General features: G+C 38.9%; 2 protein-coding genes and 2 pseudogenes across 2 annotated transcripts; all 4 read right to left on the minus strand.

Annotated features, from left to right (window-relative positions):
• Positions 1-3: 3 nt before the first annotated feature.
• LOC115662271 (disease resistance protein RUN1-like) lies at positions 4-468 on the minus strand (the record flags this gene model as incomplete). Its single annotated transcript, XM_056317900.1, has 1 exon — positions 4-468. A coding segment is annotated over exon 1 (465 nt), but the record flags the coding sequence as incomplete, so codon positions are not given.
• LOC115667724 (disease resistance protein L6-like) lies at positions 464-6,411 on the minus strand (annotated as a pseudogene).
• A 1,853-nt stretch (positions 6,412-8,264) lies between these two features.
• LOC115667723 (disease resistance protein RPV1-like) lies at positions 8,265-17,100 on the minus strand (annotated as a pseudogene).
• Positions 17,101-23,302: 6,202 nt separating this feature from the next.
• On the minus strand, positions 23,303-23,698 carry LOC130139905 (S-protein homolog 3-like). The gene has a single exon (XM_056317901.1). It carries the CDS (start codon positions 23,696-23,698, stop codon positions 23,303-23,305), a length of 396 nt encoding a protein of 131 aa, XP_056173876.1.
• Between the last annotated feature and the right edge of the window lie 336 nt (positions 23,699-24,034).

A 24,034-nucleotide genomic window follows, 5' to 3' on the forward strand; every position in this document is an offset into this window, starting at 1 on the left:
AACCAACTTGACCAATGAATGGAGCCTCCCAATCGAGTCTGGTAGCTTTTCTAATCGTGGGACTATCAAAAATTTCAACCTTTCTAGGTTTCCAATGGAATAAGGTAATTCTCTAATGCTTGTCCCTGTGACATCTAGCTCAAGCAGCGACTCCAGTTGTCCAATAGAGTCGGGAAGCTTTTGAAGTTCAAGGCATGCTAAGATTAGATGTTTCAGCTTCACTAAATTACCAATCGAGTGAGGCAACACTGAGAGTCTTGTAGAATTTATTCTTAGCTCTGTTAAAGATTGTAGAACGCCAATGGATTCTGGTAGTGACTCGATATCTGTATATTCTATTTTTAGCTGATCAAGATGCTGTAGATTGCCGATGGACTCGTCAATCATACGTAGTTTAGTGCATTGATTGAGAATCAATATCTCTAGTTTCGAGATTGCGGAGAACGGGGGTGTCTTTGTAAGGGACATACAATACACGAGTTTTAGGACCTTCAACTGTTTTGCTACCTATAAAGCAATTGAGTTGAAACTCAGAAAAGAGGAAGAGCAAATGTAATGCAAAAGTATGTCGTGAGATCATACCATGATTTGACACCATCCTCCCCACTCGTCAGTAATATTATTCCTAAAAAGCTCAAGAACTGCTAGGTTCTTCAACCCAAAATTGGTAGCTCGGAATTCCAAAGGGCAATTGCTCCAAGAGAGCCATCTTAACTCAGAGAAAAGATCCTTAAAGTCTCCTTCCAAGTTTACATGGCCCAATTGAAGGAACCTAAGGTTGACCAACCTCGCAAATTCCTTGCATTTAAATTTGTACATCACACCAGGTTCAAGTGTGGCAAGATTGAGCGCTATTATATTCTTAGTTCCCTGAAAGATAAAAGTAGCAACTAATGAGTACATGTTTCAATTTGACTTGAAGTTAGATTAAAAGGTAATGATACTAATGGATGGACATGAAAACATTTAGAGGTAAAAATTACCTTTTTTCTCTGCACTACATGGAAGGCGTCCTTGGGTGACCATAATCTACTGGCCCTTAGACGTGTGTTGCAACTTTCCGGGTGGACAATATCCCTTCCGAGGTCTCTAAGTTGGTCGTGCATCCATAATTTATCATAGTCCATGATCTTTATAGTGACATCCGTGTGAGGATCTTGACTTCAATTTCGGTGGGATACCCAAAAACCGCATCCCAATATTTAATTGCGTTATTTTCTCTTGGTTAATGAAGAAACATGCGATATCAAGAAAAATCTGTTGTTGGCAAGAGTCCAAGGCCTCATAGCTTATCATCAACTTCTTCTTGACATCCTCGTTCATCACTTTCTTTAACTTACATAGGACGGCTTCCCATGTTCTATGGCATTTTCCACGGAGTGTGGAACCTACGACATCAAGAGCCAACGGAAGTCGTCCAAGCACATTGACTAACTTATTTGAAATATCTATATAATCAGCCGGAGGCTCGGTACATCCCAAGGCACGCTCACAAAAAAGTTTAAGAGCATTGTGTGAATTCATCTCTGGCATATCATAGAATGAAAATTGTCCGCTTCTAGAGTCTTGGAGATTGTCATCCTCACCTTCCTTTACCAGGAATTCAATATTCCTTGTTGTTATGATGATTCTACTTCCTCCACCAAACCAATTGGGCTCGCCTGCAAGTTTCATGATTTGGTCCCGATTGTCAATGTCATCAAGAACAATGAGGACTTTCTTGCCATGAAACCTCGTCTTGATCATGTCAGCCCCTTCATCAACGAAGGAGAGGTTTATGCAGCTCTGATTGAGAATATCGGACAACAATTTCTTTTGTAAGTTTATTATATCATGAGTCCGAACATCTTTAATAAAGCAGCAATGACCTTGAAATTGAGGGGAGATTTGCCTGAAGACGACATCAGCTAGCGTTGTCTTTCCGATGCCACCCATACCATGAATCACGATAAACCGTACATCCAAAGCTCCTAGATCTAACTTCTTCATAATGTCATCCATTGGGCCCTTAATTCCCACCAAATGATCAGGCACGTCTATCCGTCTTGTCCATAACAAACTAGAAACCTCTTTGACCGTGAGATTTTTAAGTTCATCTAGGCTGCCACATACATAAGATGTAATCATCTCAAATTGAAAAAACCAAATATATGGAAACCGTGCATGCATTACGTGGCACTGGAAGGTTATCATCAAGTTCCAAGTAATTTGCTTTTAAAGCAACCAACACAGAAAAAGTGATCATGTAGCTGTGAGCCATTGGAAAACAAAAAACCAGAAAAACAGATTCTTTCAAGGGGAGGAGGCGGAGGAGGGACCTTCATCACAATTGAAAGCTACTACTATCAAGGTTCACTGGCCCAGTAAATGGCGGGAAAAGGTTATTTCATGACTGAGGGTCTAATTAGGCTTCGACTAGAAGTCGCTCCGACATATTGTCACCTAATAATTGCCACGCGCAGTTGGGTTGCAACAGGTTGTGCACCTCGGTTTCATTCCTTTCCCTTCCATTTCAGGTGAAATTACCAAATCATTCCTAAATCTATTCAACATATGCTAATTCAGTCTTAAACTTTTCAATTTTAATAATGTGGTCCTAAAACTTTACATGAAATTATAATATAGTCATTCTGATCAATTTCTTTCGGAAATTACTGATGTAGCAATCTACGTAAAACGTCATTTTGAGTAAAATTGTTCACGTTAGTGTGTCACGTAGGATGGCCAGTGATGATTGGACACCACATTAATACTTTTCTGCAACAATTGGCCAAAATGATTATATGAAATTTCACGCAAAGGTTTATAACTACATTAATAAAATTGAAATGTTTAAGAGTGAATTGGCTTCCATACAATAAATTTAGAATTGCTTCAATAATTATGTCTCCATTTCACTTTATACTTTTTTTACAGTGGTTGGTTTCTTCTTGTCACACATAGCGAGACCTCTAGAGGTTTGCCTAGATATCAAGTCCTCGGTAAACCCGGTCCTAATCATCTATCTCCTCAAGCACTTGGGATGAGTTTGAAGGTGGCAAAAGAAAAAATCTCACTAAGTAGTTTCCTAAGCATTTTTCTTAACGTACACGAAGATCGGGAATACTTTCTAGAATATATATCAACCTTAATTTGAGCTACCAACAAACATATCTCCAAATAAGTTACAACTAATTTGAGGTTACCAATTCTTTATTGATAACAATAATACTGGGTACTTTAATCGACATAAATTGGTAAGTAACTCAAATTAGGGTTAGTAATTTAATAATAGTTCGGAGCCTAATAACATAACCTTACAAATAAAAGTTGGTGAATTATTAACAAATGTTATTATAAAGATTGGTGATTTTGAAACAAATTTAAATAATGATAAGTGGCTCAAATAAGAATGAGTAACTTAAACTAGTTAGTTTTGACAAAATAAAAAACTTAGACTAGTTAGTAACTTACTTAGAGATTAGTTAATACGACACTTATATTAGAGTTAGTAATTTGGTACAAGACTTGGTAACTTTGAGATGTGAAGTAAACGATAAGTTAAGTTGTACAAAAGTTGTACATCGGTAAATGATGTAATAAACTTAGTAAATGACCCAAATAAAAGACGGTAAGCTAAAACAAGGTGGTAAAATAATTGAAAAAGAAGTTGGTAAAACACAAATTAAAATTGGTAATTTCATATAAAAATTGATAACTTTAAAATTTGCACGGCACGGGATGGGCATGGTCGGTAATGGGCCTGCCCTTCCCCATTCTCGGATCCACTCGTTCTTCTTCCTCCATTGGCAATGATGTTGGAGGATATAGTGAGCAGAACAGAAACGGTAAGTATTAATGAAGAAGGATGTTGGTAAGCAGAGAGTAACGACTAGGGTTTGTAGAAAAACCACCACAAACTAGGGTAGAGAGTAGCTACATATCTCAAGGTAATTAGAATTGTTAAATTACTTATCCATTTTCTAGAGGTTCCTAGATTTCTCTAACCATAACTATAACTACCCAGAAGTCCCTTAGGTGAATTTTTGGCTAATTAAGACCTGGGGCCATGAATAGTTCCATGGTTAAAGCAAGAACACGAACCAAAAAAATTTTTTAAAACTTTTTACTAGCATAAAGGGTGTTTGACGGTGACAAATTATAGATCACCTATAGAAGAATGTTCAGTTTAAGGCCGCAGATTTTCCGTCTGCATAATTAAGCCACTGGAGGAGCCTATGACTCCTGCCCCACCACAATGAAAGTAAAAGCCCAAAATCGATAATCCACCTAAACCTAAGTCAGTCCTTTCCAAATTAACTCAGGTTTCCTGTAATCAGAAATAGAACGGAGGATTGAGCCTCTAAGATAGGTAGAGATCATTTTTATGTTCTTTCGGATAATGGCATGCAAAGATCTTTGTAGTGTTCGGTCTTGTATATGCAGACCAACTAGAAAAACCATCATACAAAAGCTCCATTAATTTTTGTGTAACTCAGGGGTACGACCGTATTTGACCGATGACCTCGAGGGAAACAGTAGCAAAACATATGAACTCCTTAAGGCTAAAACCGAATCCACAACGATCGATTCCTCTGCTAAAAGTATTGGAACGTCTTCGTCCCTGGGGCAATCCCAAGGGGGTTCAGCTCCATCATTTCTTCCCCTTGGCCATAAGTTTTTGAAAAAAATATCCCTTAGACTTCCTCTATGTTTCCTGCGCATTTTTTCGTCTCCCTAGAATAACTTCAAACACTAACAAGTATGAACTAACTATCACCATTAATAGGTCGGAACACATAAAGAGCCTCCTTAACTGAGCTCTCCTATTTGGGGCCGATTCTTCCTCAGCTTTCATTAGTATAACAAAAGAAAAAAAAATCTAATGTCAAACTCAATCTAATTTTTTAGGCATAAGGTCGAGATACCAGGAGTCCTTAACTTTATGTACAATATGCAATTGAAGCTGAGAAACTTAATTATTTTTTTTTTTCACACATATATGGTCATACTGTTTTATCACATCTTAGATCTTCAGGGATATCTTCGTTGTTTTCCATTATAGATTAATTAATTAAGTTGAAATACCTTAACACTAATTGTTATCAAAACTCGGTATTAAAAATGAAAAGTCCATTTGTGCAAGAAACCTCGCCCTCTAAGCAAAATTCCGGGCTCCCCATTGCGTCAAATCTAACCAAACATTACACATGGTTGGACAGCAGCAAACTGAATCTAATTATTCTTTGAAGGAACAAGAAATCGAAAATGTCAATAAGAAAATAAAGTCAATGGAGAAGCAAACAATACCCGTGATCTTTTAGATTCCTTCCTCTAATTCTGGCAACCTCTCTTAAAGACTCCTCCCACTTCTTTGCTAAATCCTTCCCGGAGTTGCTCTCATGCTTTTGGAGGGCTTTCCGATATAACTCGGTCTTAAGCTTGACATCATCCGCGTCCACGTCGTAGAAGATAGGGAGGATCACTTTCTCATCATTATCTCTCGATAACTCCACTATGCGTGCCAGCTCACGGAGGCACCACTTACTTGAAGCGTAGTCTTTGGAGAAAATCGGGATGTAAATTCTGGAGTCATTGATTGCTTGCAAGAGGCCGCCTTCAATCTCTTCGCCAAATCGGAGCTCTTTGTTGTCTTTAAAAGCACAGATCCCCACGCGGATCATGTCATTGTAGAGACAATCAGCGATGGTTAAGCGGGTGTCAGGTCCTCTGAAGCTCAGGAACACCTCGTAGTCCCTCCCCGATCCATCATCACGACTACTACTTGCCGGAGCTGTCGGAGCCGTCTCTTCTCCCTCCCACTTTCTCTTCATTCCGAGAGGACGATGGAGTATTGATCTCCGAATTGAGTTTGCCCAGTGACTCGGGAAGTTTGAGTCTGATCCTTGCAACAACTTGACAAAGCAACAGAGTGAAATTGCTCACTTCCACTGCGTTTGCTTGGAAGTCACCTGCGACCTTCCTTCATAAGCAAACAAAAGCATTCAGGTTAAGTTGAGGAAATAATTTATGAAAGTCGTCGAAAAGGTGGAGGTGGTCTCGGAAATATGAGTTGCGTGTTGATGAATGGTTAGATGTTGGATGTATATGGACAACTTAAAATGAGTTTCACTTGCCATTACTTTGGTACTACGCGCCATTTGCCTGGAAGCCACCTGCAGCCTTCCTTCATAAATAAAAGAACCCAAAAAGCCATTCATACTCAGAAACTATTAGCTATTGCGAAAAAGTTACATGAAATTGAATATAGACTAAGATTGCACATTATGATTGCACTTCCATGGTAGATTGAACGATGATAAAATGAAATTGCTCGCTGATTGAAATTGTACACCAAATAAAATTACACACTAATATTTAAATGAAAGGCTGATTTGTCGGGATTTGATTCATCTCTATTGTTTGTTTATTGGTTGATTCGGGATTGGACTCATATTCATTTAAATGGACGTTGATCTCTTATGGAAATTGCGAAGAAAATGTGGTTCCTCCTTCACATTGATTCCAATAAAGTTGAGATTTTTCGAACATTTTATTCTCGAAGTTGTGACTTTTATGATTTTTTTATAATATCAACCTCAGTTTCCTGGTATTTTTCAGGGCCCGAAATTTCAAAACACACTTCGCCGGTTGTGCTAGTGAGTTGCAATCTCCAATCGGAACTTGTAAGTATTGACAGCTTTGTGTGTGTACTTGTGTGAACGCACGAATTCCAAGCCCATTTGAGGTGCAATTTGTCAATATTCAGACCAATGCATAACGAGCGAATTGACTAGACAAAACATACTTCGGTGCTTTCTCCTTTGCCTTCACAAGAGGGTCGGACAAAGACTTGAGGATTGACTTGTGTACATTATAAGCAAAGAGAAAAGGCAGGCTCATCTTTGTTTCTTAAGGAAGTTTCTCTCCTAACTCAAATAGGCTTCGTTAAATTAGACTTGTCAGTACTCAAATCCTTGTAAAATCGAATCTATCAAAATCATTAGTTGTATAAATTTCACATGGATATCACAAAAATCAATGGATGTGATTGCATCTGATCCAAGGACCATGATCTATGAAGTACTTCCCTTCAATGGTTCCTTGATGGATCAATTCCAGTCATAGCTCGTCGTAAGTACCATGAACGTATTATACTTTCTAATGCAAACTGTGGCAATATGGACATGAACTACTACTGAGGGATTAATTAGGCTGATCGATGTCAATTCGGTTCGAATTATCACAAGCTACTGAGGGATTTACCTCAGCTCACTCTCCTCATCATCCAGTAAATCAACCCCAGAGATACGAAAGATTGCCTTCGCATCTAAGGTGAAGTTCACCCGACAAAAATGAAAAAGGACTCATAAAATTGGATCTTCCAACGGACCAAATTGTAAATTTTACTAGTGGCCGACCACTTTCCTTCATTCAAGAAAAGTTAGCGACTCTAAGTTTGGCACGTGGAATCCACCCTTTCATCTTCACCCTTTCGGTTTGGCCGGCCACTAGAGATAAAAAAAAAGTGAGAAAAAAGGGTGGGACGAAGCTGTCCCGCAGAACTTTGGTGCGAAACTGGAGAATATTCGCACCATTTCTCGGCAACTTTTGGGAGTCCATGTTTGGTAGATGAAGTCTCATGAAGGTTGAGTTCAAATTGAGGCTAAGTTTTATCAAGTTTTAAGCTGAAATTCATCTAGCTTTCATGGAATTATTCTCATGGTCCTAGTCTTTTGAGTAGAAATTGATTTTTTAATCAAGTTTATGGTGAGTGTGACACATGCATCCTTATAATAGAAGACACTAATTGATCTCACTTTATAAATCCCTGCACTTTAAAATTTCTCCAAGATATTTCATTACATTTAACGAAAAATAAGCAAGAAATAAATAACTCGGGCAAATTGCAACTTCTTCTTCCCTAACTCTGTTTGGTAATCTAAGATGGGAGAGGGAATGAACGAAAAGGAAAACAAACAGAGAAGAATAATGTATTTTCATTCTCTTCTGGAGATGAACATTAAAGAGAAATAATGTATAGGAAACTTGAGTTAGCTGATTGTTCAAATCAGATTTTGTATACCATCTTATCTTAGCCTACCTGACATTATTTAAATAATTTTATGGATTAAAGGGAACAATTATATTCATTCATTTTCCATTCATGATAACCCATAAGAAGTTTCAATGTTGACAATATCCGGAACTAAACAAGGTAAGTCAGTCACTTAATTCTTTTAATTAAGCCAAGTTTTAGCAATCTCAAATGCGGGTGAAAAAAGATGCTATCATTGACTGACTTTGCCATACAAATGATAAATACATTATCCGTCTCTATAGAGCTGGTAAGGGCCATCAATATCACGTAACCTCAAGCATCCTTTTATAGCGAGACAGCACAATGTTTTCGTGTATGGCACATCCGGCATGCTCTCCAGTGATTCACGCCCATAGATCTCCACAATATTCAGATTCTGTAAATTAGACAAACGAGTTTCGGTTAACTTTTTAATGGAATCACAATCTTCAATATATAACGTTCGTAAAAATTTCAATGCTCCCAAACCCTGAATTTCAATTAGGTGACGCAATTCCACCAAAAACAGACTTGAGATCTCCCTCAAACATGGCAGAAGGGGCAACGTCTTGAGCAATGGACACTTACACATTGTGAAATCATCGAATTTCCAAAGCTTTTCAAGCACATCGAATTGAATCTCTCCTAGCTGATATTTAAGGGGATACAGCATTGACAAGTTCTCTAAATTGGAAAAGAGTGACCAATCTATCCGTGACTGGACATCTATTAAAATCAAATATTCAAGGCTGGCTGGAAGCCCAGTAAGAGATTGGGGGTTAACACAATTTATATAGAGGTAGTTTAGTAGACAGAGGGAACTCAAATCGATGGGAGGCAAGGTGATACCTTCAAAAACCAGGGTCAAACTCCTCAGAGAACGTAGCCTCACAAGCCAATCTATGTTGGGTTCATGCTAGGGGTGAGTGGTTCTCGGTCCGGTCCGGTTCCAAGGTGGAACCGGGAACCGGACCGAGAGAACCGGTTCCCAATTTTGAGAACCGGTTCCCAATTTTGGGAACCGCGGACCGGACCGGTTGGTTCTAGGACTGGGAACCGGACCGGACCGTTGGTCCGGTCCGGTCCAATGGAACCGTTTACTTAGAGTTTAGGGTTTTTTTTTTGTCAAACACTTAAGGTTTGGTTCACATTTTACTAATTTTTGTTAATAAATTTATGTCAATGAAGTTCACTTAGGGTTTAATTCATATTTTACTAGTTTTTATCAATGAATTTATGATAATGAAGTTCACTTAGAGTTTAGTTCACATTTTATTAATTTTTTTAAAGGAAAAAAATAACAAAAATATATATTAAATAGTCAGTCCGGTCCGGTCGGTCCGGTTCCCCCTTGGAACCAGGAACCGGACCGCTTGGAAACCGGTTCCGCTTTTAGGAACCGGAAACCAGACCGATAGTCCCGAGAACCGGACCGAACTCGTCGGTCCGGTCCAGTCCTGTCCCGGTTTGGGTGGTCCAAGTTGCTCACCCCTAGTTCATGCACTGGACTTCCGTCCATTACGAGACAATCTAAATTGGTCAGGCTAGAGAGGTTTGGGATTGCGGTCAGTGATGTGACTGAAAAACTCAAAAACTCTGAACTCTTAGGAAGCTCTAGCAATTGTTCAATCCAATCACATTGCACTAAACAAAGTTCTTGGAGATTTGTAAGTCGATTGATGGTTGTCGGCAATCTACTACATCTACAAAGTGATAAATCTAAAATTCTCAACGAGGATAGCAACCCAATTTCACTTGGAATTTCCCCCTCTAGGCATTCACACATTGAGGCACACAATTTTTCTAGATTTTCCTCATCCAGCATGATAAAGAGAATTAAGCGATCAAACAGCATGAAATATGTGGGAAGCACACTTGAGAATATGAAAGGAAGTCGTGGATCTTTCAAGTTTCAGTCACCTAACATGTTTACTACTTGACTGACTTACCTAGATCTTTAAAATAAATATGTACTTTGATTAACCTAACTAGTACTGAAAATAAGTACTTCAGTAAAAAAAAAAAAAGCTCAGGCTAATACTTAGTACATTGAGCCATTGAATACCTAAGCAGAATAGGACTATTAGCAAGAAAAAAGTTTGCCTAGCCAGCAACTTTAAGTTGCTCAAATAGATCCCCACCGTTACACTTGAAGACATTTCAGCATGAATAGTTGACTACATTCCAGGACTCTGTATAAATAGATGAAGAAAGCTAATAAGTACTGCTGGAGAAGCCGAATTTCAACTTTGAGAGTGGAGAAGCAGTATTACTTGAAAATTGCAACTATAACCATTGGCATCAAATGTGGAGTAAAGCAGACAGTGATCTTTGATTGTGGAGCATCAGATAAACCTTCCTCAATCTCTGGAACTGCAGGAAACAAAAATTCCTTATTTGAGCATTTACCTTATTGAATCCATCGACGATGAGTAGAGTCATCAAATTCCCAGACCCAGCTCAAAACATTAAAGGAAACAGAAAAAGAAAAAGACATGTCATCAGCCCAACAAATAAGAATTCAAGAATGTATATGACTTCGCGGGCAAATTGCAACGTCTTCCATAACTATGTTTGGTAATTTAAGATGGGAGGGAATGAACGAATGGCAAACAAACGGAGAAGAAAAATGTAATTTCACTCTCTCTGGAGATGAACATTAAAGAGAAAAGATGTAGAGGAAAATTGAATTAGTTGATTGTTCAAAATACCTCTTGTCAAACCTAATTCTGTGTACCTTCTTATTATACCTGACATTACTTAAATATTTTTACGGATCAAAGGTAATTATTCATTCCTTTTCTCACCATGATAACCTTAAGAAGTTTCCATATTGACAATTTCATGAACCGTACAAGGCAGCTAAGTCACCTAAATCTTTTAATTGAGCAAAGTATTAGCAAACATATGATACGTACCTTATCCATCTTTGTTGAACCTAGGGCAGTAACTTACAGTGAGTTCACAAGATTTTGGCACACCCAACACACTCTCCAGTGATTCACACCGATTGAAATCCAATCTTTTTAGATTCTGTAAATTAGACAGATCATATTCATTTAAGCTTTTGAGGAAATTGCAGTTCCAGATCCATAGTGTCCGTAATAATTTCAATTCTCCCAAACCCTAAATCTCAATTAATTGAGGGAATTGGCGTAGATACAAATGCTGGATCTCCTTTAGACAAGGTAGAATGTGCAACGTCTTAAGCAATACACAGTCGAACATCTTCAATTCATTGAAACTTCGTAGCTTTCCAAATCCATCAAATCGAATCTCGCCTAGCGAATATCTTTCAATAATCAGCCTTGACAAATTCTCCAAGTTGGAAAAGAGTGACCAATCTATTGGTGACTGGACATCGATTAAAGTCAGCTCTTGAAGGCTGGATGGAAGCCTGGTCAGAGATCGAGGGTCAACATAACTGATGAAGAGTTCTTGTAGCTCAGAGAGGGAACTCAAATCTGTTGGAGGCAATGTCATTTTTCCAACCCACAATGTCAACTTCCTTAGAGCACATAGTCTCAAAAGCCCCTCTAAGTTGGCTTGTACAGGTGTTCCGCTTATATCAAGATGAACTAAATTGGTTAGGTTTGAGAAGTTAGGGATTGTGGTCAGTGAATGCAATGAAAAGCTTAACGACCTTAGACTCTTAGGAAGCTCTGGCAAATGTTGAATTGACCTACAATCCCATAAATTAAGTTTTTGGAGATTTGTAAGCTGATTGATGGTTGTTGGCAATCCACTAAAGCAGCCACCTGATAACTCTAGAATTTTCAATGAGGTTAGTCCCCCAATTTCACTTGGAATTTCCCCCTCCAGGTGTTCACATGAGGCACTCAACTCTTCCAGATTTTCCAACATTCATATGGTTTTCGGAAGTTCACTTATGCGGCTATGATCCAGATTTAGTGCCTTCAACTTTTTGAGATTTCCAATACAATCAGGTAAGCTCCTTATGCATGAAAGACTCAGATCCAACTTGACCAATGATTGGAGCCTCCCAATCGAGTCTGGTAGGTTTTTTAAATAGCCATTTGGGATCACAAAAATTTTCAACCTTTCTAGGTTTCCAATGGAATAGGATAATTCTCTCACACTTGTATGTTTGACATCCAACTCAAGTAGTGACTCCAATTGTCCAATGGATTCAGGAAGCTTTCGCAATTCCCAGCATGACAAGATTAGATGCTTCACATTTACTAGATTACCAATTGAGTGAGGCAACACTATCAGTTCCTGAGAAAATATTTCTAGGTAATCAAGATGTTGTAGATAGCCGATGGACTTGTCAATCTTTCCTAGTTGAGTGCATCTAAGAATCAATCTCTCCAATCTTGAGATTGCGGAGAACTTTGGCGTCTTTCTAAGTAATGGACAATCCATGAGTTTTAAGACTTTTAACTGTTTTGCTACCTATAAAACAATTAAGTTGAAACTCAGAAAAGAAGAAGAGTAAATGTAATGCCAAAGTATGTTAGGATATCATACCATGATTTGACGCCATCCTCCCCAGTCTTCACTAATGTTATTCCCAGAATGCTCAAGAACTGCCAGGTTCTCCAACCCAAAGTTGGTAGCAAGGAATTTTGAAGGGCAATTGCTCCAAGAGAGCCATCTTAACTCGGAGAAATGATCATTAAAGTCTCCTTGGAAGTTTCCATGGTCCAATTGAAGGAACCTAAGATTGACCAAACTCGCAAATTCCTTGTGTTTAAATCTATACGTTGCATTTGGTTTAGGTGTACCAAGATTGAGCGCTACTATGTTCTTAGTTCCCTGGAAGATAAAAGTAGCAACGGATGAGTACATGTGTCGGTTTGACATGAAGTTAGATTTGAAAGGTAATGATACTAATGGATGGACAGGAAAACATATAGAGGTAGAAGTTTACCTTTTCTCTTTGCACTACATGGAAGAAGTCCTTGGGTAACCACAATCTGCTACCCCTTAGACGTATGTTGCAGCTTTTCGGGTGGATGATATCCTTTCCGAGGTCTCTAAGTTGATCGCGCATCCATAATTCATCGGAGTCCGTGATCTTTATCAGAGACATACATGTAAGGATCTTGACTTCGATGTCGGTGGGATACCCAAAAACTGCGTCCCAATATTTAACTGCAGTTGTTTTCTCTTTATTAATGAAGAAGCATGCGATATCAAGATAAATTTGTTGTTGGTTAGGGTCCAATGCTTCATAACTTATCATCAACTTCTTCTTGACATCCTCATTCATCACCTTATGTAGCTTATAAAGAACGTTTTTCCATGTACAATGGCATTTATCACGAAGTGTGGAACCTACGACATCGAGAGCCAATGGAAGTCTTCCAAGTGCATTGATTACCTTTTCTGAAATATCCATGTAATCAGGTGGAGGCTTGGCACATCCCAAGGCACGCTCATAGAAAAGTTGAAGACCATCATCCCAATTCATCTCCGGCATATCATAGAATGAAAAATGGGAAGTATTTGAGGCCGGGACATTGTCCTCTTTACCTTCCTTTACTAGGAATTCAATATTCCTTGTTGTTATGATGATTCTACTACCCCCACCATACCAGTTGGGCTCGCCAACAAGTCTCATGATTTGGTCTCGGTTGTTGATGTCATCTAGAACAATGAGGATTTTCTTCCCATGGAATCTCGTCTTGATCACGTCAGCCCCCTCATCAATGAAGGAGAGGTTTGTACAACTGAGTTTGAGAACGCCAGACAACAATTTATTTTGTAAGTTTATTATATCATGGGTCCGGACATCTTTAAGAAAGCAACAATGACCCTGAAACTGGTGGGAGATTTTCCTGAAGACAGCCTCGGCCAGTGTTGTCTTTCCAATGCCACCCATACCATGAATCACGATAAATCGTACATCAAAAGATCCTAGATCTAACCGCTTCATAATCTCATCCATCCGATCCTTAATTCCCACCGAATGATCAGGCACGTCTATCCGTCTAGTCCATAACAAACTACAAACCTCTTTGACCGTGAGATTCTTAAGTTCATCTAGGCTGCCACATACATAACATGCAACCATCTCTGAATCAAAAACCACATATATGGAAACTTTGCACGCATGACGTGGCACTGGAAGATCATCATCATGTTTAAAGTAATTTGCTTTAAAAGCAACCAACATACAAAAGTGATCTTTCAAGCCGTGAACCATTTGAAAACAAAAAAAAAATGAAAAAACAGATATATTCAAGAGGAGGAGAGACCTTATTCAAAATTGAAAGCTACTGCAATTGAGGTTCTTTGGTCCAGTAGACGGTGGGAAAAGGTTATTTCGTGACTAAAGGTCCAATTGGGCTTCGACTAGAAGTCGCCCCGGCATATCGTCACCTAACTAGTGCTACACGCAGTTGTGTTTGAACAGGTTGTGCACCTCCATTCCATTCCATTCTCTTACATCTCATGGAAATATACCAAATCATTCTTAATTCTATCATATACTAATTAGTCCTCAACTTTCTAATGTTAACAGTATAGTTATAAACCTTTACATAAAATTCCAATATTGTAGAATATCACGCAAAGGTTTAGGACTATATTGGCAAAACTAAAAGTTTAAAACTGAATTGACATCCGTACACTTTAATTTAGGACAGATTTGATAATTATCCTCCATTTCATTTTTACTCTTTTATACCAGTTGGTTTCTTCTTGTCACATATAGCTGATTGCGAGACCTCTAGAAATTGGGCTAAGTATCAAGTCCTCGGTAAACCTGTCTTGATCATCTCTTCAAGCATTTGGGATGAGTTTGAAGGTTAACGTAAAAGAGAAAATCTCACAAAGCAGTCACCTTGAGTATTAGAGTTACTAATTTGGTACAAGGACTGGTAATTTTGAAATGTGGAGTAAACAATATGGTAAGTTATTAAAACCATGACCTGTAGCTTCCTCTTATGGGCTTGTAAAACTATCATTATAAAGAAGCTCTATTATTTTTGTGTAGCTCCGGGGTGCGACCATAATTAGCCAGTTACCTCAAGGGAAATAGTAGCTAGGCATATGAATTCCATAAGGCCGAAACCAAATCCGCAAGGATTGGTTTCTTCCTCTTGGCCGTAAGTTCTTGGATATCGCATAGACTTAGGCTCCGTTCGTTTCGCGAAAAATGTTACATTTTTAGAAAATGTTACATTTTTGGAAAATGTTTTCCGAGAAGCCATTTTACTGGAAAATGACACAATTTTCCAATATTCGTCTGAAATCTGAAAAAGTCTTGAAAAATATTTTCTGTTGTTTGGTATGGAAAAGATTCTCCTTCTTGCACTATTTTAATAATTTTTTTTTTATTTTTTAAAAAAATATTTTTAATTTTAATTTTTTTCTTTTTTTCTTTTTCTTTTTTTTTTCCTCCTTCTTCTTCTTCTCCATCCGGTCGCCAGCCACCGTCGACCGGCCACAGGCGAGATCGAGCCTCGCCGGCCCATGGCAAGGCTCTGTCTCGCTTAATCCGGCGAGCTCGAGCCTCGCTAGATTTGGCAAGCTGCGCAAGGCTCGAGCCTCGCCCGACATCACCAGAGGTCGGCAAGGCAGAGCCTTACCACAAGCCAGCGAGGCTCAACCTTACCTGTCACCGATCGCCAGCTGCTATCGTGGCCGGCAACTGGCCGGAAAAGAAGATAGAAAAGAGAAAGAAAAATAAAAAAAAATAAAAAGAAAAAGGACAAATAAAAAAGATAATAAAAAATTAAGATTTTAAAAAAATAAAATAAAATAATTATAATGAATGATGAAAGAAGGAGGGGGGAAATGTTTTCCTCTTTTCAAAAAGAGGAAAACATTGTCCTCACTTTGAAGGTGATTTGTCTATTGAGGGAAAATGTTTTCCATAGCTAGTTTATTTTTCGTGAAACGAACGTCGGAAAACTCGAAAAATATTTTTTTGGAAGTTATTTTCCGTGAAACAATCGGAGCCTTAGTCTATGCTATAATTTCGTTATGATTCCCGCACATTTTTACGTCTCCCTAAAGTACATCAAACACTAACAAGCATGAACTAACTACAACCATTGATAGCTCGGAACACATAAAGAAGCTCCTTATTGAGCTCTCTTATTTTGGGCTAATTCTTCCTCAGCTTTCATTAGTATAACAAAAGGAAATCTAACATCAAACTCAATCCAATTTTTCAGGAAAACATTATAGGCATAGGGTCGGGAAATTGCACCCAAAGTCCTTAACTTTATGTACCGAATACAAGTGAAGTTAAGAAACTTAATTTTTTTTCACACATATATGGCCTTACTATTTTATCAAATCTTAGATCTTCATGGATATCTTGGTTTTTTGGCATTATGGATTAATTAATTAAGTTGATATACCTTAACACTAATTGTTATCAAAACTTGATATTAAAAGTGAAAAGTCAATTTGTGCAAACAACTTCGCCCTCTGAGCAAAATTTCTAGCTCCCTCATTGCGTCAACTCCAACCATACATTACATAAGGTTGGACAGCAGCCACCTAAATCTAATTGTTAACAAGAAATCGAAAATGTCAATAAGAAAAAAGTCAATGGAAAAGCAAACAATACCCATGATCTTTTAGATTCCTTCCTTTAATTTTGGCAACCTCTCTTAAAGCCTTCTTCCGCCCCTTTGCTAAATCCTTCCGGGAGTCACTCTTGTGCTTTCGGAAGGCTTTCCGATATAACTGAGTCTTAAGCTTGACATCATCCACGTCCACATCGTAGAAGATAGGGAGGATCACTTTCTCATCATTATCTCTTGATAACTCCACTATGCGTGCTAACTCACGGAAACACCACTTACTTGAAGCATAGTTTTTGGAGAAAATGGGGATGTAAATTATGGAGTCATTGATCGCTTGCAAGAGGCTGCCTTCAATCTCTTCACCAAATCGGAGCTCTTCGTTGTCTTTGAAAGTGAATCAATAATGGTTAAGCGGGTGTCGAGCCCTCTAGAGCTTAGAAACACCTCGTAGCCCCTCCCTGATCCGTCATCACGGCTACTGCTTGTCGAAGGTGCCATTTCCGTTTCTTTTCCCTCCCTCTTTCTCTTCATTCCGTGAGGACAATGGAGAGATTGATCTCTGAATTCAGTCCGCCCAGTGACTGGGGAAGTCTGAGTCTAATCCTTGTAACAACTTGACAAAATGCAACCGAGTGAGGTCGCTCGCTTACTTCCGCTACGCTCGCCTGGAAGTCGCCTCCAGCCTTCCTTCATACGTAAAAAGACCATTCAGACTCGCACAAAATAGGAGGTTAAGTTGAGGCAATAATTGATCAAGGTCTTCGAAGGGGAGGAGGTCGTCTCGGAGACGTTAATTTTAGCTGGAGTACAACATGGACCATATGGAAACAGATGGCTCGTACGTAATTCACACGTCCATAAACACATGTTCTACTGTGTAAGTCCCAATTCTATAGACTCAAGCAGTCACTGATCATGTCTTCATCTTACAACAACTCACTAAAGAAACAGAGCGAGAACGCTCACTTTCGCTGCATTTGCCCGGAAATCACCTACGGCCTTCCTTCACAAGTTGAAAAAAACAGAAAAAGCCATTCAGACTCGTACCAACGTCTTGGAAATTTTCTGATCGCATGTTAGTTAGATGTTGGACGTATTGGACGACTTAATTATATGATTACTTTGTCGTTGTGTTCCATTTACCTGGAAGTCACCTGCGGCCTTCCTTAATAAGTTAAAAAAACCAATTCAAGTTAGCACCAAAAAGGCGGCTAAGGGAAATCGTCCGACGGAATGGATGAGTGGAGTCCTCGAACGTGGTCAGTCCATGTACCGAGACTCCATGTCTGCGATATTTTTTGAATAATTATTCTCAAATATTATAAAGAATGACTTTCTTGTAAAACCGACCACATTTTTCGAAAAATTTGCATCCATTCTTTGAATGACATGGATTAATTTTCTAAATATTGATTTGCAATATGAAATTTGATGATTGCATTATGAACGAAATATTACATTTTAATCAAACACGTCATGATTATGCATGTTGTCGCGGCCCGGCCCAGGTGAACCTCGAGAGAATTTAATGAATTGCTAGGCGGAGACATATAACCCTCTTGCGACATGGCGCTTGCGCTTCATAAGGCTCTCCCAAACCCTATCGACCACAACTTGATTTTTCTTTTAATATATGATGAATTTTGATCAGAGTTGCCATTAATCTGTTATAGGCCGGTTGTGAGCCGAGTAAGGAACGGGAGCTCGCCTAATTTGGCGAACCAGAGATTTTGGACGTGGGTTTTGTCTAATTCCCATCACCAATACCTTTTCTCTTTTAATAAAATATTATTTCATTCAATGTCTTTTCGTTTTTTCATTTCTTAAACATGTAAATCTCTATTATCATGCATAAATACTCTTTTTACAATAAATTTAAACAATCGATGATGAAGCCAAAGATAAAGAAAGAGCATTAAAAAGCAACCCAAGCCTTATCGGACAAAATAACAAAACGCCCTTTTATAAACCCCTAGGACAGGACCATGTGAGCATAATAAAAATTAATATAAAAATGCACTAGTCTAATAAATGAAAATTTCCTAATCTATGTGATGAGAAATAAATTCTAAATGCAATATGACGAAACTAGCAATAACAAAAATTAATCTCATCCTATAATGTACTGCGAAAAAGCCCTAAACATAATCAAAGTGCTTCTTTTTATACTGTTTTTATATATTAATACGACGAGATTATCTTAATATATATAAAAAAAATAAAAATAAACTTAAATGCTGGAATATAATAAACACGTAATCAAAAAGAGATGACATCTTGTTAAAATATGTCTAGATTTTGAGCCCGATAAACGAAACTCGACTCAAGATTAATTATTATTGGTGGATATCTATATATTCCGAATTGGATATTTTGCGAACGTACGTCCAAAGTCGAGCAATACATAACGCAGAAATTGTTTCCGTATTGATATGGCGATCAAGAGCATCTTTCTTTCCTTCTTCAGGTTGGACTCGGTCAACATGTGTCATTGAAGGAAAATACATGGAAATCATGTTTCCACATTCGGCGAAGTCTAATTCATGATGGTAACAGAAAAGGAAAAAACACAAATTTTTAGTGGGACTTTTTCTTTTTGTGGTCGATTTTTAGTGGGTCTTGACGAATGGCTTTATATTGGCTACTATAGATATACACGTGAGACAAGTCAGGGGATGTTCTTTTCTTGAAGGAGACTTGAAGCGCCGCTTTGGGCCTGAGTGCTTGGTGTGCCAAGAAGGTAAGAGGGAACTTGTGAATTACATTCGTGGAGTCGATGTTCAAGCTATGAAAATCTTGTGATAAGATTTGTGTATGATTCCTTCAGAAGATTGAGAGATTATTTCGTGAGAAATTATGGAGCTAAATACTGCGTAAGTTATTGAGTGTAACTGGGATTTGGAAAATACCGAAAGTGTTTGAGTAACTTGAGTGTGGTTATAATCTCCGTTGTATCACTTAGTCTATAATGAAATATATTGCTGCTCTCCCTATGGACGTAGGTCACTACGACACCAAATCACGTAAACTTCGTGTCAAATTAATTTTTTTTATTCTGTCTATTTTATTATTAAATTGTTTGGCTTCAACAACACATCTAAATTACTTTGAGCCGGAAGACGTTATGAATGAAATCGATACCTAGTCGACATCTCTGTTTTTACTTTTCTGCAAAAAAGACACATGAATGCAAACTCATGTATATGAGAATGCAATGAATGCTGGAATTTCATTAAAAGTGACTCCTATATGTGTGACTATATTTTATGTGATGCTAAAACGGATAAATAAACAATGGGGGATTGCCCGAGTACCGGTTCGGTGACACGGAAACCGACCATGAGTGGGCTGGACGCTCACTGTTCAGACCGAAGACGGCCTGGACAGTAGACATCCAGCCTATCCCCGAGCTAAAATAGGGACCCGAAGCGGACCCTCTACAATTCTAGAGCGATCACATACCAAAGGGACCATCGAGGACCGACCTGGAGAGTCTCCAACAGACCAAAAGTGGGCTGGACGCCCATTGTCTGAACAATGGACATCCGATCCATTCCCAATTGTCGACACCTAATTTTGGCTTATGGATTAGTCATTCATTTAACGAGAAATTAGGGATCAAATTCGAACTTTACACAAAAAAATCAATGTTGCATAATTCGCATTAGATTTACATTTGCATTTTTATTACATTTTAGGACTAGTACATATACAGGGAACTAGAGGTGACCTCGAGAAGTGGCCTGGCATGAGATAGAACTTCGAAATCCAACTTGCCATGAAAAAAGTGAGCTCAAATGGGCAATCATAACGAAGAAATCTGCTTAAAATGGCGTTTCCAAGATTCTTGGAGTTCAAGCATAGGAAGTGAGCTCGAACTTAAATTTCCAACGTTTTTAGAGCTCGAACCGAGTTCAAGAGGTAAGGCAAGCCTAGGATTTGACGTGTTGGGTGCTCAAATTTAGTTCGATGAGCCATGGAACATGCTTTACAAGATTGTTGAAATTTTAGGGTCCGAACAGTAAGTTAAGCAGTAATTCCAAACTGGTGTCAATTGTTGTCATCTCGTCAAACGCTTGTCGCTTAATCCAACGGTTGACCACCCCCTCTTCATCTATCCTCACCCTTGGATCCGTTCGAACCCTTGTCACTCCTTTGAATGGCTGGCCACCTAATCCCTCCTCACTCCATCTAAGCTGTCCATTTTGAACTCATTTTAATCACTCTGTTCATCCGATTGTGAGCTATCCTGTCCACTTCTAGCGCTAATCCAATTACATAAACCCTCTATGGCCGGTCATAATGGAGACACAACTCATTCAAGAGCTCTCAAATCGTGAGACTCTCTAGGCTCCCTTTCGGCCTTGCTCAGCGGTGTCCTCTCCTCTTGGTGTCCAACCGGCGGCTTCCTCCATCCTCGGCCATTCTTCACCGGAATTCAGGGTTCAATAGCCACCGCTGCCACCACTTCCAACTGCTTTGATCCTCTTTATATAGGCGTTCACCCTCCAATCCAACCGTTGGAGATGCTTCTGAAGAGCGAAAGAGCCGTTGGGAGTTAGTTGTCGCAAATGCCAACGTTTAGGCGGCCCATTCTGTTTGCTCCTAGAAACAAAAGCAAGGTTTCTCAAAATGGAATTTGCTCTATTGTTCCATCAACTATTCAGTCTGACACACAGACCAAAACTGCCCGATTGTTGAACGACACCTTCTAGGAATTAGTATACGCACGATTCATTGCTCCTCATCACTTGATAGTAGCACACGCCCTTTTAATATTACGTTGATGCTGTCAATCGTAATCTTCTCGGAACGACTTGTGATTTATTATCCAATGGTCTTCCTGAGCATACCTATATCCAAAGGCTTTACCTTGATGATCACCTAATCTTGGTCTCTCCAAGTGCATATGAACCACTCGTCATATCTGACTTGTTCTCCTCTTGTCATAGCCTACATATTTGTGGGCATCCTTCACCGAGTGAAAGGCATAATGGGTGGATCGCCCAAGATGGGCCAAACCCGACCCATGAACCACAAAGGCTAGCAAGGTGGTTATTTGCCTTTTACTATAAATAGTAGACCCCCCTTGGAAAACGAACGTGATTTTTCATATGCAAAATAACATACCCCTTCGAAAGTAACGTCTTTTCTATTTTTCCTTCGGAGCGCAAGTGGGTAAAAAAGACGATCGAAGATCACTCTCAAGTGCAAAGTGGCATTTAATCTGTGGCAATACCGGGTATGTTCATTATGTGATATGCCTGTACGATCGGTAATACAAGTTAATGGTTATTGGGCACGTTTTCCACATTGATCGAATTTGTTTTGAATATGTCGATTGAGAATGAGTTTCCCAATACCAAGCTTTACATAAACCATCAATATTATCAATTCTTCTTTAAATTATCATCAATTCATCATGAAGAACATCAGCAATCATCCGGTAGATAGAAAACCAATGATAGTTTTGAAAACATCAAAGTACTAGGAGTTTTACCAACACTTACCATTGTGCCCCACCGATTTTGAATTTTCACCAAATAACGGATGATCTTCACCTCGAAGGTTGCGCGACATTAATTGTGGTTTATTGATCTTTGAGGTAGAGGGTAGGGGTTTGCGCGACATTAATTTTGAATCATCTCGTCGTCAGTCTTGCACTTCTTGCTGTTTCTTGGGTGAATTAGGCACATAGGGAGTGTCCTGCATCCCAAGATCAGTGAAGGATTCGAAGTAGTGCCACCTCGAGCTTGGAGGTTCTTCGTCGCCATTTGAGGAGCGATTGGGGTCCATTGCGAGTTCCAACGAAGGAGTAAATCATATATAGAAAGTGGGAATTTGCGAGAAATTGAAAATTTGCAAGAGAATGAGAACTTGGGAGAGAGTGATGAATGGTGAGAATCAGAGAACGGGGCCCCTAGTTTATATAGCACTTGGGACTTTATTTTCTTGGTCCAATGGAGGGAAAATTACCAAAATGGTTATAAACCTTTTACAAATTTACAAGTATGTCAATTCAGTCCTAAATCTTTTTTTTTTTATCAATCCAATCCTAAACCTTTTATAATTATACCGTTTCAGTCCATCCAACAAATTTTTATCGTCTGACAATGACGTGGCAATTTTTAAAATATTTTTATTCTTTTGAGTTTTTTTATTGTTTTTCCTTTCTCTTTCCTTTTTTTTTTCCTTTCCTTCTTCCCTTTGCCGCCGGACCAGCCAAAATTGGTTAGATGGACTGAAATGGCGCAATTGGAAAAGATTTATGACTGAATTGACACAATTACAATAGGTTTAAAACTGTTTTGATAATTTTCCCGTTCTATGGAGACCAACCGTTGGGCCAAAAAGGGACACTGACCAATGAACCCTTCTAAAAAATAGATTGGCCCCGTGTGGCCCAAAAGCCCACTGGCCCAACCAAAGGCCAACTCCACTTAAAAGAATTGGGTCTAGGCCCACCCAAAATTCAGTTGGTCCAATTAATGGCACAAGCCCAAGAGGGCCCAATCGAGTGTGAGCTGATATGTTGAGATACTAATGATATTTGAAATTCTTCAAAAAAATTTCCCAAACATACAAAATACTAACTGTTCAGATATCTGAAATTCTTCAAAAAAAAATGGCAGTAGTAACACGCAACTTCGAACAGCAATATCGAATTTATTAATCACCACCATTAGAGAAGAAAAAGCACAATCATTATGTTCCAAAAAAGGAACATAAAGTCTTAGTTCGGCCAGGAGATGTAAAACTCCCACTGCCCATCGACCAACCGGAAAACACCGCCGCTGGTGAACTTCCAATCGCAATCGTCGATGCACGAGTCCCTACGCTGGACGTATGCTGCGAAGTGAAGCACGTCAGCCTCGGGCGTGCTCGCGTCGCACAACAACTGAGTAGTGTGGGTCACGTCCTCACTGAACTTCCACTCATACGAACCGCCATTCGCGATGGTCTGCTCGCCCATGTCCGTCGACAGGTCGAAGGTGCAGTGCACCTTCAGGGCCTTGCCATCGCCCAATTGGTTGATGGTGTGGACTAAATAGCCAGACACGGCAAATGCCGATATCACGATGGTTAACAAGAGGATGAGGTTCAGCTTCTTGAGAACGGTGGTGTTCATTACTTGTGATTTGACAATGATCTTTGTTTTATGCACTAGAAATCATTGAGCGTCACTTGTGTTGAAGCAAATATAGTGAAGGAGGTGATAGTGAACATGGAAAGAGAGTAATTAAGTTGCCCTGAAAGAAGGTCGTGAGTGGACATGTTTCCAAGTCTTTTACATGTTAATAAATGCATTGATTTATCAATTAATGAAGAAGAATCCGGAGATATCAGTCAAAATCACAATTTGATTCTTAGAAATGCAAGAATCAAGGGATTGACAACTCTTGTAATATAATGATATCTTTATTTATTATTTTTCATTGTTGTATTGTTTCCTTACGAAGTGTAA

The sequence above is a fragment of the Syzygium oleosum genome, unplaced genomic scaffold (assembly GCF_021117445.2).
Source record: "Syzygium oleosum isolate NSW1041296 unplaced genomic scaffold, Sole_v2.1 Sole_v2.14, whole genome shotgun sequence".
NCBI classification, from domain to species: domain Eukaryota; kingdom Viridiplantae; phylum Streptophyta; class Magnoliopsida; order Myrtales; family Myrtaceae; genus Syzygium; species Syzygium oleosum.